At 34.6% G+C, this 17,160-nt stretch overlaps 1 protein-coding gene across 1 annotated transcript in view; it reads left to right on the forward strand.

Annotated features, from left to right (window-relative positions):
* Positions 1 to 17,160, forward strand: part of LOC145685257 (phenoloxidase 3-like) — a 72,139-nt gene that overhangs the window by 34,253 nt on the left and 20,726 nt on the right. The window contains exons 9-11 of the mRNA XM_081757623.1: positions 134 to 272; positions 1,302 to 1,427; positions 13,155 to 13,346. Of these exons, the coding sequence (XP_081613749.1) occupies positions 134 to 272; positions 1,302 to 1,427; positions 13,155 to 13,346 (457 nt within the window). The remainder of the gene's footprint in view (positions 1 to 133; positions 273 to 1,301; positions 1,428 to 13,154; positions 13,347 to 17,160) is intronic.

The following is a 17,160-nucleotide window of genomic DNA, read 5'->3' on the forward strand; positions in this document are numbered from 1 at the left end:
ACCTTCGAGTTAGAGAGCTTTCTACCTTTTGGGTACCACATTACTTGACTGACGAGCAGATGGTGCACCGTGTTTCATGGAGCCGTGAAATGTTGAAGAAATTTAAAAATTCAAAATCTTCCTCTATGAACAGCATTGTGACAGGTGACGAAACTTGGCTCGATTACTATGACGTCCTGATGAAGGTTCAAAACAAATTATGGGTGTTCGAAGATGAAGAGATGACCGTGGCTGTTCGAAAGTCCATATCAGTGAAGAAGAGAAGAGTGGCGGTATTTTTTAGTGAGCGAGGAATTGTCGAGTGAGTTGTAATAGAAAAACAGAAGACGATCACAGAGAAGCACTATACCAAGGAATGTCTGACTAAAGTTCTTACAGTTCTCAAACTGTTGCTCTCAAAATTTGCTCATGTACAGCTCTGAAAAGTTTGCTCAGAGTATTTGGCCATCACTAGACTATATAGTCCAGATCTCGCTCACTGTGACATCGCGCTTTTCTTCCATGCGATGACCAGACTGAAAGGATGGCTTTTTACAAGCGATGACACTCTAGCAAGGGTATGGGATGATGAGTGTGCCCAGATCTCTGATGAAAGATGGCTGAGTTTCTTCTACGACTGGTTTCGAAGAATAGAAAAATATGTAACGTGTGGTGGAAAGTACTTTGAAAAAAGAATAAGAAAAAAGACCTATTGTAAAACTTCCCTAATGCCTCTATTTTCCATAACTTACGAAAAAAGATAAATAATTTGTTTACAATATTTCACAGTAAGAGAATAATAAATCTAAGGTAATTTGTAGCTATGAAATGAATAGATAAATATGAATAGCTTATGTTTTCTATGAAGTATGGCTCTTTTGGGCCCTAATGATCGTACAAAATATCTGTATGCTTATATTCATTAGTCTGGAAACAACGTAACCTACTAATATCTCACTATTTTATTAGAGAGCAACATTTGCAATAACATCACCATAATCATGTAGTTCCATATGGAAGTACAGTGTAACTGTTTGCAAAAAGCTTTTACTCTATAAGGGAAGAAATATTATACAGAACAAAATATCAAAATATTATTTACACTTTTAAATACAAATTTGAATTATATATAATGTTCAGCAGCAATTTTATTAATCCCTACTCAACTGAATATTACCTTCATCAGTCAATTAGAACGATTAAATTTTTTAGACATAAATAAGTAGCTATTACTAGATACTTTTCTTAGTTATAGGATCCATGAATCAATGTAATTGTATTAAAATAATGGCATTGAATTGATAATGAAAATTGCTTTCCAGACACCAGGCGTTATGATGTCCTTTTATGCAGCCATGAGGGATCCTGTATTCTACGAATGGCATGGTGAAATCGATTCGATTTTTCTTTATCATAAAGACACGTTACCAGCATACACACGAGAAGAGGTAATGTTACTTTCACTTAATTTTTCTTCAGATAAAGAAAAGCGCACACTATATTCAATCATTTTTTAAAAAAATAAATTCCCTTGTACAACGAAGGAATCAGTGAAAAGAACATATACTCACATGATTTTCAGTAACAGCAATATGGGCCTGCACGACCAGCAGTTCTTGAATATGCCATAGTCTATCAAAGCTGTGCAAAAGAAGTCTTGGAACATAATGGGACCCTAAAGAAAGAAAATAAGGGCTTGATATGTGATAAAAGAAAATTATCATAAGTGTATTGTACAACTCAAATTTATACACTTTCCTTTATGGACAAAAAATAAATAGTAAAAGGAAGAAAAATTATCTATAATACTGATTTAAATGTATGTTATTGTTGGCGGAAAGCGACAAGGACAATACAGCTATCTGATAAAGATATAAGAACAATTCCTTACCCCGATATATGAATATAAACAAATTAGAAATAACATAAGTAAATAAAGGTACATAAGGTCTTGGAAAAAGCATGCCAGACATTACAATCAAAATTAACTAAATACAGACAAAATACAAAATTAACATAGTGATAACAAAATTTACTTCTGAAGAAAAGTAACATATTTGTAAGAGTGCCAATGTCACAGTATACACAACGCGAAGAAGTTTGGTATATCACATAGACTGAACGTGAAAATTGAAAGTTGAAGGTTTTAACGGCTAAACAATCCCCTGCTACACTCAAGCCGTCTGTATTTCTTCCAGCCTTACACAAAAAAGTATATATATAAAAGTATATATATATAAGAAAAGAAACTGTGATGTATTGTACAAGAAGTGTACAAATGGAAAGATACTAAACTCCGTATAAACAAAACCGGTTGAAATATAACCATGACGCGACATCTGCTAAAGAGAATGTTGGGTCCGACGTGGTTATGAGCATGTGTTGCCACCTCTTACATGACGCAGGAGAGGATCAGGGAATTGTGTTCCATCTTATTGCACGGCAGGAAATGTTATGCTCACCGTCGTTTTCAACATCCAAGTACGATACTTATCGAATTCCTCCAGCACAAATAAAAACTTTAACAGTGACGTATACTGCGATACACTCCGTAGTCAGCGAAACTCCATCAAGAGCAAGTGGCCTGTGCTGCTCAAGGAGGAAGTGATTCTGTTTCAGATAACGCTCCTCCACACGTCTCTCAGGTCACATAAAGTGTACTGAACAAGTTTAAGTTTGAGCGCCTTGAGCATTTTCCCCTACAGCTCGGCCATATCGTCCTGCTACTTCCATCTCTTTGATCCGTTAAACAAGCATTTCAAAGAGAAACGCTTCAACTCGGACGACGAACTGAATGATACTGTGGAGGAATGGTTGCTGTCACAGCCATAAGAATTCTGGGAACAGGGAATCCTTCGACATTTGAAACAGTGGGATAGTAGTGCTCAGACCTCCGGTCATTACCTTTGAATACAGATTTCGATTATACCCGCCGTGTTGTTTCGTACGTTTTCATTTGAACACCCCTCGTATTACAGAGGAGACTGAAGGTAACAGTATAATTTTAAATTGCACACTGCCTGAGGTATACCCTCTTGAATAAAAATCCGATCATTATTCTCCATTAAAAAGTAACCGATATTTATTCCCTAAAAGTTAAAACGATCCTATTTGTTATCGCATTCTGGGAAAGCACCTGAATCGTTCGAAACTAACTTTTTATTTTACCTAGTTATATCATAAATACTGTCACAAGTTTGAAGGTGAATAACACAGAGACTATTAACACCACTGCAATTTATTTCGGTCATGTTTTACATTGACATCTTGTACACCTGACGCACGAATAATTTTTCGAAATGTTCCCCTTGACCTTGATGCAGATACGAAGTCTGTCCGGCCACTGGTCAATTTCATTACGCACCACATTCATGAGAAAATTGATCACTGCTCGGGTCAAGGATTGTTTGAGACTATCGACAGATGAATACCGTTTATGGCAGACCTTTGCCGGAAGGACTGCTTAAAGTGTGTACTCCAACGGCTTAATGTCCGGGCTGCTAGAAGACCAATCAGATTTAGAAACGAAGTCGGGGACGTTCCGTGCCAGCCACTGGGTTGTGTCTGAGTAGCTCATTTGCCATTAAACCATCACTGATACAGGATGATGTGCCCTCTGAACCCTTGGAGCTCCCTCAGCAGTTGCAGTAGATGACGTGGCATGCACACGGTCATTTTGGGCGTTGTAATCCTGCTCAATTTTGAATACCCTTTCGTCAGTGAACAGAATCTTTCTGTGCATATTCTTGGCGTAACGCAGCCAGCAACAGTCTCTTTGATTTAAGGACCCTCTGCGACATTAATGTTTGGGTCAGAAAGTGACCAGTCCGCTTCTTATAATTCCGTAGATATAGGTCATTCCTGAGCACACGAGACATGGAATTTCTGCGGATGTTCATCTCAGCGGCCATCACAATGTGTGCTCGAAAAGGGTTTCTTCGAATTCTTGCTGAGACTGCTTTCTGGACCAGCGGGGTTCATACCGTTCGTGGTCTGCCATCCTTGCACGGTCAGCTGCCCTTCCAGTCTCGGTGTATTGCTGTATGGCACGATATACGAATCTCTTGCTGATTATAGGGTTTTCAGGAGGTTGAAAATCTCACCTGCTGTCTTCCCGTCCTTATGTATTTCAATTACTGCTACCAACGTATGCCATGAACAATCAAACACAAACTAGATGCATCTTCCACTTTATACACAGATGGTAGCACTGTGCCACTCCGGATGCCTACAGCGCCATTCCAAACTTTGTGACAGTATTTATAGTATAACTAGGTATTATCACGTACATCGAACTAGGTGTTTATCGTGCTTCTTTGATTAAGAGATTTGTCGTAAAAGGTGGTGCAAGGGTACAGGGGTGTAATTACTATGGCATGAAACCCCGTAATGCAGGGAGCGACACGTCCAAGGGAGTCATTCATACTAGTCTCCTAATAGGTCCAATCAACAGACTCTTTTGTTTTGTATCACTCGGCAATATTCTTCCACCTCCCCTTTTTTCTGCTATCTTTGGGAGACTTGACGTGTAGGTCAAGCACCACAAACAAAAAAGGGAACATCTATAACATCTATATTAAACTATTTGACATACTCAATTCACAGTAACATTGTCGTTTTACATCTTTGCATGATACATTATCCAAATTTTCTTCTGTTTGGTGCCAATATAATTCATCCCACTAATGACGAAATTCTAAGAAGGGCACAAATATTTCAAATTACTTATTGTTGTGATATGTTCCTTCGTTTCCGATGGAAGTAATTTGCATTGTGAAGCAGTTAATTTCTGAAATAAATATTCAGGATTCTGTGTTTTACCTAACAAGGCTTTTAACTGTGAAATATGTCACTCGTGTCTAGCTTTTCATACCTTATTACCACGTATTTGTAGTTCTTGAAGCTCCTTGTCTCTGTCAGTTTTGCGGAGAGCTCGTTCTAGAAATTGAAATTAATAAACAAAACTATGGGAGAAGCACAATGGGCCAAAATAAATTAGGTAGTCTAGCACTGCTCTAAATAAATGCGGATGAAGCTTAAAAAATTATGTACAGGAATTAGTAAAGATTATTTTTACTGGAAAGCAAGAAGGAAATAATTTAATTAAATCCTGCTGCTCTTCATAAAGATTGACGTTACTGACTGAGTCTATCTTCCATTCTGAAGCTTATTGAATATATTATATGTATAACAAAGTGGTTTCCATTTGCGAACATTTAGGCCTAGTAGTTGCACGCATTTAACTCATTATTCACAGACACAGGGTGGCACATATATCACGCATGGGTTGAAACAATGTACAACGTTTGTGTTTGTAAATGGAAGTAATTATTCTTATCACAGGAAAGAAGTACATGTTTGGGAGATTTGAAAACACTATGTGTGAAAGATGGTCCTTCAAATGTCCGCCGTTTGCAGCCTCACAAACATCTCTTTTCAGTACATTGTCCATAACTTTACGAAAAGTTGCTGACTGCAACGCACGGATCTGTGCCCTGATGTTGTTTTTGAGTTGCTCGATGGTTGTTAGTTTGTTGGTATATACACGTTCATTGAGATATCCCTAAATGAAAAAATCTGGAGTTGTTAAGTCAGGCACAAATTCAAGTGCCGACAGTATGCTCTTTGGTTGAGTATGATTGATCTTTGATTTTCAAAATACGGTTCAATGAGTTTCGTGCGTCTTTCAGGACTCAATCTCTCCATGATGAATCTCTCCGGACTCCTTTACTATCCTGAAAAAGAAAAAAATTACGTTAATAACTTACCAAACAAAATATGGGCACTAAAACATATGCGTGACACATGTACCACCTTGTACAAGGAAGTACGGCTATTTATTTTATATATCATTTCACAAAAAAATGTTGAGGCTGGGACGATGGGTATTTTCTTGCGGGCGACCATGAAACGTAGTTACGCCACTGAGGGAATATCTAGGCTGGTAATTAGAACTTGGTACTTGTTTCAGAGTTCTTAGAAATGTCTATTTTAGGAGGACATTGAAAACGATGTTGCCTGTTGTTTGTGACCGAATCACACAGAAGCAGTTTAACAGTTTGAAATGAACTGTTAGTACCTATAGTTAGTACCTGCATTGAGCCGGGGTATTATCATATTATTTTGATTAAAGAGTGCAAAAGTTAGCGGGATAGAGACGCTTAACATGTACGTGAAAATACATGTCACGGGTCTGTCAAGTTAGGAGGATAATGGTCGGTATACAAACTTATAATTAAATCTAAGGAGACTCGTGTCCTAATGGTTTTGAACCTTTCCCTTTGAGTGGAGAAAGAGAGTATTACCCTAATTCATTTATTCATATTCTAAGAGATTTTGTTTATTATGCGTTTCATGACGAAGGCAAGGGTCCAAATGTACGTCAAAAATAGAATACCATATGGGATTTCAATTGTAAGGGTGTCACCTGGTTCGTATTCAGTAATCTTCAAAATAATTCAAACGTTTTATCACTTTCTTAGCTGATTTTTAATACTTAACCATGAGAAGCGTACATAATCAACTTTCTGTATATACAACAAGATGTCTACACCTTTATACACACACTTATTTACTCGACAAGATGTCTACGTACATGTACATTTATTTACGACGTTGCTATAGCAGCAACTCTCTTTTTAGTTAACTATTACAAAAATAAAATCTCCAAATCTCTATGTGTCTTTCTTTTCTTTATACATAATACTGCTCAAATAATTCGCCTCTGATCCCTTTCTATAAGCTGGCACAGATTGTTAATATTACATACAACGTTATCGTTGTAGATGTCGCTCGGATGGGACTTCCATAATAGTTCTACTATGAAGGAAAGAACTCCGGGTTAAATATCATGAAACACCTACTTTTTGCATAGCCCTTTTATATTTAATATCAACATTAATACAAATATTCTACTTTTCCATTTATATATAATATATTATAACATTACACATTCTTATATTTATCAATATATCTCAATACTAATAACGACGATTCACAATTATCATGAGTGAGGCTATTCAAAAATTAAATCTAACTGATAGTTTCCTTCTAGGGTAAATATTAATTATTCCTTCATACACAAACTACATTATGTACAAACAAAGATCTTCATAATATTAAATATTAGCAGGGTCAGAAGGCAACAAAATTAGAACATATAAACACATTGAAGATTATCATTTAATACATTAATAAACTCTGAAAAATTAAGAGATTCGATATTCATTATTCTTATTCTTTCCATATAATAAGTTGCATTTATCTTATATAAGTCTGTCATTACTTTCATACGTTTATATTAAAATTATGATCTTTTATTTTTACATATTTATAATACTCGCATGAAATTCGAATTGAATAAAAACACGAAAACAAGAATAGCTTAAATATATGTTTCTTGAAGAAAACATAAATTGTCAAACTCGGTATATCCTTGTCTTACAATAAAGCTTTTAGATAATTTCTTATCATGAAACACAAATTAACATTTCCTCAATTAATGCTATAAAAGGAAATTGCAACAAAACTATAAGGAACAAATCAATAGAATTTTCAGTTAATTACCATAAATTAATTTCATCACTTTATTAACTGATTTTATAATTGCATATGTTTTCAACATACATTTTAATAATAAATAGACTGAAGAACATATTAACCATAGACGTAAGCAAAGGTCAATTCAATACAAATCCATCGGACGCCTTTTTGACAGTTCAAGTTATACGTTCGTAGGGTTCATTTAAACAACATTGTATAGCACAATCTTGTGTACATTCTTGTCTTTCATAGGATGATACCATATTTTGACACCTATTTACAGAATTCCTACCACCTGCAAATTGATTTTGTGAAGATCGGCGGTAACTATTACTTCTACTGAAATTCCTGTTGTTATTTCTGAAATTCCTAGCTCCATTTCTATAATTAGGTTTGTTTGATTTCGGGTACCATTATAACTACTCATTCTATTATTAAAACTACGTACATTAGAATCATTTTCAGGTTGTATATCTACATTATGAACATAAGCATATTGTGTCTGATTACGTGCATATCCTGACCTCTATCCTGCATTTTATTGTTATTCTGTATTGCAGATTGACTCTCATAACTCTGAATAAGCATAATTAAATGATTGAAGTTAATGCACTGTGCCGACATTAACAACTGTTGTAGTCTAAATGGCAATAAGATTCTAACAGAAGCTATAATTCGGGATTCCAGATGGTTTGGATTTAGTGATCTTAACTCATGATATGTAGATACTATAAATTCAGTAATACTACGGTGTAATTTTGGATTGTAATGCTTCGTTCGCAATACGGCATCTCTATTCGCTATCATAAAATCATTTTCATAATTTGATAGAAGAGCATTCTTAAAATCTGAATATGTATGAAGACTACCTCTAATAGCTTTAAACCATGTTAAGCAGGATGGTAACAAGATGTGCGGCAATAGTTTTAAAAACTGAGACTCATCTACACCCATGAGCTCACATTCATCCTGGAATTTTTCGAGAAATGCCCTAGCGGGTATATCTTCTGGCACCCCACTAAATTTTGTAAGCGACTTAACTTCGCTGAATCGCAACTGTTTACCTGTGTTCGTCTTCATACCTCTATTGAAGATGTGTTTGCGCCTGGATGTTTGCCTCACTCTTCCTTCTCTTTCAGTACTCTCTGCACCACTCGAAGATCCATCAAGTTCCAAAGTTGGTCTGGGAGGACGATCAGGTACCCAACCTGTGGATGTAGGATGATTTATGCATCCATTATCCTGAAATGGAGTTTCGGGAATACATCTTTCCTTGATGAAATTTACTTCATCTTGCAGTAATTTGATATGATTTTCATGGACATTAATCGTTGATTCTAGAACATCCATTGACTCTTGAATTTACGTGCTCCTTTGTACTACTTTTTCCATTTTCTCATCGTACTTCTCAAATCTTTCCACTACATGTTGGTTCATCTGATTTAATTGATGTTGAACACGATCCCATCTGTTTTCATTGCATTGATTCAACTTCGCTATTTTTTCATCAAAATCATTAGCTAACTGTATTATCTTCTGGTCCAATTTTTCTTCAAAGTGTTGGATTTGCTCTGACTGGTTCCTCATTTGTTCAGACTGGTTTCTTATTTGTTGGGCTAACTCATCACCTTTTTGTACTTGATCCTTAATTTGCTCAGACTGGTTTCTTATTTGCTGGACCAAGTCTTTTAAAATGTCAGTCAAATTTTCACTAGGATTCAATTCTGGATACACTCTCTGATCACTAGTTATATTACTACTTATTGTACTCATAGCCATATTTTGATGAATTACTTTGCCACTTCTCAATATGGTAACACTAAGGTCGCGTTGAAAGCTTGCCGTTTTTACTATTCCTCAAAACGACACTTACATAACTCCCGGTGGTGAGGCACCAATTTGTAAGGGTGTCTCCTGGTTCATATTCAGTAATCTTCAAAATAATTCAAACGTTTTATCACTTTCTTAGCTGATTTTTAATACTTAACCATGAGAAACGTACATAATCAACCTTCTGTATATACAACAAGATGTCTACACCTTTATACACACACTTATTTACTCGACAAGATGTCTACGTACATGTACATTTATTTACGACGTTGCTATAGCAACAACTCTCTTTTTAGTTAACGATTACAAAAATAAAATCTCGAAATCTCTATGTGTCTTTCTTTTCTTTATACATAATACTGCTCAAATATTTCGCCTCTGACCCCTTTCTATAAGCTGGCACAGATTGTTAATATTACATACAACTTTCATTGATTGATGTGGACATCATAGAGGTGAAAAAAGGCGTTAGTATTCCCCCGCCCCTCCAGAAGAAACTATTCCTTCTATGCAATGAACGGGAATTAGATTTAGTTTTATTATATTTAAGACTTGCTGGGCATGATATTTTCTCAGTTTATATTGAAGCCTGAAATGGTTGATTTTATCGATTCCGTACCTGGAGAAGAAATTGAAGTATGAAGCTGGAATATATTCTTTTGATTTTTAATTGATTGTGTCAAAATGGTTCTTGCTATTTGTTAACGTTTTCAGTCTATAGCGATCAATGTTGAAACCAGAAGTGATTAAATAAAAAACTTATAATTTGCTGAGCAAACTAATATATTTACTTTAAAATAAAATAATAAAAAAAACTAACTACTTGTGACAGTTTCGCCAACTAACTTTTTGACTTCATCAGACACTATGATATACTGGAATAATGTACGGCAGGAGTAATAAGATTGTACATTACTTGTGTGTGTCATAATGTCTGATGAAGGCAAAAAGTTAGTAGGTGGAACTGTCACAATAATTAGTTTTAAAAGTAAATATAATGTTTTGCTCAGCAAATAATAAGTTTATATTTAATTACTTACAAAGCAAAGCTTCTACTTATGGAAGATATTACACAAGGGAAATTAGAAAAAGAAGAAATTACTTACTTCTGGAAGGCTAAGTCGATTCCAAATATCCACCTAAAGCTATGTGTTATCGTGTTTACTCTATGTAGACCAATATTTATATATCAAAGTGTAGTTGGCGTCTATCATTCTGGTTTTGCGAGAGAGTTAAAAATGTAGTTGAAATAAATTCTTCGGTCTCTTAATAGATTGCACAGGTCACTGCTTCTCGCAGTCTATTGTAGAATCTTGTAGAATCACTTAATTTTACAGGAAAATTGTAGAACTACTTCCTTCTACAATTCTACACAAAAATAAAGTTACAATTTCATATTTACGTTTACGAGACATGCAGTAACAATAATAACAGTTTTCGATGACGCTTAAAAGAGCATGTCAGAGACGAGTGAGACTATCAATGTCAACTAAAAGAATAGAAAATTAATTGTCCCATTTGGAAGAACTACAATAAAAGTTATTTCCAAACAAGGTGGACAGTCCTAGAATAGTGCAAAAGTATGTATAATGAAGACTGAAATACGAGACTATTTGTTTCAATAAATTTTAATGAAATAATTATATAAATATATTAACAGGATTCATTAGAAGCTATTGTATTTCGTAATTGTTATAAGCACATGCATCCATGGTGGTTCATAGTGTTGGCAACTACACGAGATATTTCTCGTCTCGAGCTTAACGCACACCCAAGTTTTAGATTTCAAACAATGCTACAGTGTTACGTGATTCATAGATACAATTCATCAATAGATACAATGATACAATTATCAATAGATAAGTGATTGTAAATACAGTATAAGTACATTTATTAACGTTTAATTATATGCAACCCAGTAAAAAATGAATATGCTCTAATCCTATAGGGTCTTATGTAGATCGTTTTGAGGTATGATTAGCACCATACTAAGGATTTGACTAATGCATGGTTATCAGAAGTGTATTTAGAATCTCTGATAATAGTTGACTAAATTAATCACATGTAATTAATTTACAGCAGAGATTGCCCTGTTTTACCCACGGTTTATCCGCAATAAACTTACATTGTGAGAATACATGACAGTAACCTCTCTTTCTATCCTTTCACCTCATAAGGTAAATTAACTATGAAGGAGCTATTTAGCCGAATCCTCTACAATAGCAGAATTGTTCCTTAAAGTGAACAGTGGGAGATGAGTAGAAAAGTTCCAGTTTCTGAGGATTCATAAAATTGATCGATAAATTATCTCCCTTCACAATAACAAAATCCTTCTATTGTCGAATATTAATTGACTTCTACTTATTCCTGCCATATATACATCCTTCAGAAAAAGTTAATTAGAATCTTATGTCATAGTTATTTATAAGTTGTTCTGATGTCAAAAACCAAGGAAAACATTTCGTATTTCATATATATATATATATATATATATATATATATATATATATTAATTTTTACGCTCAGTGGTAGAGCGTTCACCTCCTGTGCTTGGGGTCCCTGGTTCGATCCCAGATCGCGCCGTGTGGACTTTGTGGTGGACAAACACCGTGCTAGTGGGTTTTCTCGGGTTTCTCCCGTTTCCTCCCACTTTCTTCATTCCACCATTTCATTCATTTCTCATCATCACTGTCTCCTTTAGCCTAACCGGCATAACCGTGGGACGTAAAACTTACAGATTTCATTTCATTTTCATTATATCAGATTATCATCTCATACAAAGGTTGAATATGGGACAATAGTTTGGATATTTTGTTTCTAAATGGTGTCGTGAAAGTGAGTCTCATTTCGGAAAGTATATCTTTTTCTGTTGGAAAGCTCTGACTTGTCATGTCTGTTGGGCAAAAGGTTCAAATGAATAATATTTTTGTATTTTTTTTTCAAATTTCATGTTTACATCATTTTTATAAAATGTCAGTTCAATATTCTCCATTAACTCTCTGCATGTTCTCTCTAACGCAACGTGAATGTCCAGTATAAAATATAATAAACGGCCAGACACGTTTCTTAGAGACATGGCTTCTAGTAAATTTCTTAAATATGTGATATTTCGATTCTTCAGATCCCTCTGAACATAAGCCATTTTGTGGCATAACAACCAGAACGGTCTGATTAAGACCTGTCGTTGTAATTAAATGTTTCTGTCATTTGAGACTCCATCAAACATTGACATTGTTTAAGTTGCTTAATTAAAAAAAATAGTTGGATAATTAAATTATTAAATGATTGGGTGATTCAAAATAATACTTTAAACACACACAAGTCTATAAATGGAGGGACTCCATAGGAACATTACACATGGATAAAGACAGAGGACTAGTGTCAACTTGCAGACATCTACCTTCTTCAAATTATAAATTACTACAGCTAACTGTAATTAAGGGAGAACTATCTCTTGCAAATAAATTATTACGTCAGTTTTATATTTACCACTGTAAATTCCTTATTATCCATTCATATTATAGATCTGTTTAAAACATATAGAGTTACTGAAATTAGTGGAAACATTTGTAAAACTATAACGGATAGTGAATTTCTTATTTCAGATTTGAATTTACAACTACAAATTCCCTATTATTTATTCTTAAGCATCACAATTCTCTTTCTTTAAGAAATACCAAAAAGTTTTTTTTTTAACACAGTTAAATTAATAAAATGATTTATGGCTTTAACAATACAATAAACATTCAAGTTTTATTTAGTTATGAGAATTATTATTATATACTTTGTTCCGATTCCAGCTTGAATTCCCAGGAGTTGAAGTTGTATCTGTGGAAGTGCAAGGCATTTATGAGAGAAGAAATAATGTGTTCGTCACTCGTTGGCAAAAGGTGAAAAGGTATCTCTCGAATGGCCTGGACTTTGATGGAGTGACTCCAGTCTTAATGCGTACAGTGCAAATACAGCACGATCCTTTCTACTACAAAATACGAGTAAGAATTTGACTCAATCATCACTTACATTAGAAACAAAAGCATTAATAGTAATAAGAAAATCTTTTCAGCCATATCTTATATCTTGAAAAAATAAAAGCATAGAATTAATAACATTTTATCGTAGTTTCTATTACATGGATCTTTTCTCACCTATGGCCAATTGTAATGTTGTAGATGCACTAGTTACTGTGATTTCAGGACAAGTATACTCATTGATTTACACTTACTTATTTAATGAGTTTCTAGTTTCAGAAATTTATTCACATGATATTTTTGAAATTTTACTTAAGCAGTTTATTCAAGATATATACTATATTAAAACATATTAAGATTTATAACGCATATATACTAGTTTAAAATATATTACGTACCTTAGATAATAGTAAATGCACACAAAATATATCAATTATTACAAAGTGTTTGTTTCCAGCAATGTTTCAATATCCAATTTTTTCGTTTCTGAAAGTGGACAGTTCTTGATTGCTGCCTCCACGAAGTGCTGATGTATCAGAATATTCATTACATAAGCACTCATTCAATATTTTGAAAATTGTTTTGTTCTTTCTCGTGGAACATTTTGAAATATATTTTATATTCTTACCTTCTATTGGTGCTTGAGGTCACTCATTGTTATCAAAAATAAATTTAAATCTTTCCACGGCGACTAGAACGTAAATCTGAAATATAAGGATATCTTTCCTGTTAAGATGTATAGTTTGATAAGTTCACCCGTCAAATTTGATACAAATGGCCAATAGAAAATGAATTGTATTTTGCATATGAATCTCTTGAAGGTGCGGACAAGAAGTTTCCAATATGAGATCTTATTAAAGTTTACCCTATGCTCAGTGATTAACGAAAGGGTGTAGTATTTGCTCTAATAACTTATATTTTGAATAACATTTACGAAACACATTGTTTATATTTGCTGTAAGCGAGACAATTGTAAGTCCCATTTTAGAATTAAAAGAAAAACGACACGGGACGTCTAGTAATCTCTGTAAGCTGTATATAATCTTTTTTTTTTTTTTTTTTTTGTTTTGACAAACTAATTCATGACACTATTTGGGTGGAGAAGCATTGTATATATTACACGAAGCAACTCAAGTTTCTTCGTACTTCCATAATTTCGCTTTCCATGAAGACAGTGCAAAGAAAACTAGTTGTGCACTAATCCTCAAAGAATCATCTCCTATACAAATTTTCAATGTTTTGTCACGAACCTTTTAAGAAATATGATGTCATGAAATATTTTATAAAAAAAAACTCAAACGTTACCACTTACTAATCAAAACCTATGTTGAACTTCCTGTAGATCTGAAAAGTTGAAATTTAACACAAGTGTAGGGTTTGTGATATACAGATCTAAATTTCGAGTGTTGGAAATTTCTCTTTCCAAGGGGAAGTTCGGGGATAAGATCAAGATTTCGTCACTTTATTCAAATTTATAAGATGCTTTCTATAGATATCAAAACTGGAAATTTGCCAGGGTAGGATTTGTGATACTAATAAAGGATAAATTCGAAAACCTTAAATTTTCCCGTACAAAGAAGAAAATTAATGGACAAGGTTATGCCACTTGATTCAAAACCTATAAGGTACTCCCTGTAAACATGAAGAATTGAAATTTTCAGTAATGTTAGATTTGTGACACAAATAAAGGAGTAAAGCAGAAAACTGGAAATTTCCTCTCGAAGGAGGAAAATTAAGTAGAAAGGAAATAAATTACACATTGTCATGTTATTTAGGACAATGATTCAAAACTTAGAAAATATTTCCTATAAACATGGAAACTTGAATGTCGCACAAATGTAGGTTTCGTAGTAGAAATTTAAGAAAAAACTCGAAACATACGCCTCCAGAAGGGAAACTTCAGGAGGAAAGCAAAACTTACAATTAAGACAAGGGTTAAAAATTGAGTAGGATCCCATACAGGGCCATTTTCAGCGTCATAATAATAAAACTAGTCAACAATATTTTGGCACAGAATTGAAAATACCTGATTCTAATAGCACTTTTTCAGTAGAATTCGAATCTGCAATCAGTTTTTCCCCATCACCCTCAGTTTCCCCATGACAAGGGGATTTTCGAGAAATTTCACCTCAAATTTCCCTTTTTCTTTTTTACAATTTTTGTACCTGTAGCTCGGGTACCCTTAGGTATATAAACACGCAAATTGCATTGTGTGTTAGCTTGCTTTATGCTTAGTAAGCCCTCTAAATTTTATAAAAATCGCTTTATTCTTTCTAGAGAAATAAATATATTTTTATAAAAATATGCTATGTGTACTGTTCATTTTAACATATTCATTAGTGCAGATAAAATCACATATAACTTCCACGAAAATTACAATATAAGCACGGTTTATACCTCAATGACAATCACGAAAGCTGGTGGACCAGGTGTATCAGCGTCAGCTGTTACTGAGGTGGACATTAACACGGCAGCAGTCATTTTTAGAGAAGGTCGCCGCATCAGTACCGACGATCTGGCAACCGCACTACGCATATCTCATCTGGTCCACCAGCTTTAGTGATTGTCATTCGGCCTTCTTTAAACTCTTTGAACCACCAGAACACGGTACTTCGTGGCAGAGCGTCATCTTTGTAGGCTGCTCTCAACATTCCTAGAGTTTCTGTTGCACTTTTCCCCAGGCGATAGCAGAACCGTATAGCTGCAAATTGTTCATCTCGTAATGACTCCATTTCTTCTACAGGCGACTTCTAGAGGCGGCGCAGAACATCGTATGCAATAAAAAGTCGTGGTTACCAAACATGCAATGATTCCTTAACAACATTTTATATATATGCACAGCAAGACCCACCCTACTTGTATGCCAAACTATGAAGCTCCAGCGTTAACAGAACTGCCGGGAAAAAAATCAGTCCAAGTCTTTCTTGACTTGCCCTCGTACAAGTGGACCATTTGCTGTGAAGGTTATTTCTTTGTTAATGGGTTTGCAGCTTGGTTATACGAAATATTGTTGTTTCCTCTGCAAATGGGACAGCAGAAACAAAGCGGAATATTAAATCAAGAAGGAATGGTCAAAGCGTGTATTAACTCCTGGACAGAAGGATGTTTATTCCTCACTGGTGAGCCCTAATAAGATAATTCTACTTATCTTCACATAAAGTTGGGGCTCTTCAAAAAGTTTGTTAAGGTAATGGACAAAAGTAATGCAGGATTTTGTTACCTCGTGGAAAAATTTCCTCGGGTTAGTGGCGCTAAAATCAAGGAAGGGATTTTTGTAGGCCTCTAATAAGATGTTTGATTCGAGATCTTTTAACTCCGGTTGAGAAAGCAGCTTTGTGTTCATTTAAATGTTTAACAGAGATTTTTTTTCGGAAACCAGAAAGCCCCAAATTACCGTGAAATTGTGAGTGATTTCTTGCAATCACTCAAAGAAATGGGTTGCAACATGTCCGTTAAGTTCACTTTCTAGACTCCAACCTGGATTTCTTTAATGAGAACCTTGGTGCTGTTAGTTTTGAGCATGGGGAACGTTTTCATCAGGACATTTCCTCCATGGAGAAGAGATACCATGGACAGTAGAGTTCAGAATGCTAGCTGATTACTGTTGGACACTCGAAAGAGATGTTCCAAAAGCCAAACACGGAAGAAAGTCGACAACTATAACATTTTAGTTAAGGTAAGTAAGTGTTCATTTATTAAGAAAATACTGCTCACTTCTTTTGTATTATTTATTAAGTAGACACAAAATTATGTTTTAGTGCAGTTCCTGTTTCTGTATCACTATACACAAATAGCAAGTTAAGACAAAATATCTTATAAACTATAGTAGATTGGGGTG

This window comes from Thermobia domestica, chromosome 5 (genome assembly GCF_964235325.1).
Source record: "Thermobia domestica chromosome 5, izTheDome1.hap1.1, whole genome shotgun sequence".
NCBI classification, from domain to species: Eukaryota; Metazoa; Arthropoda; class Insecta; order Zygentoma; family Lepismatidae; genus Thermobia; species Thermobia domestica.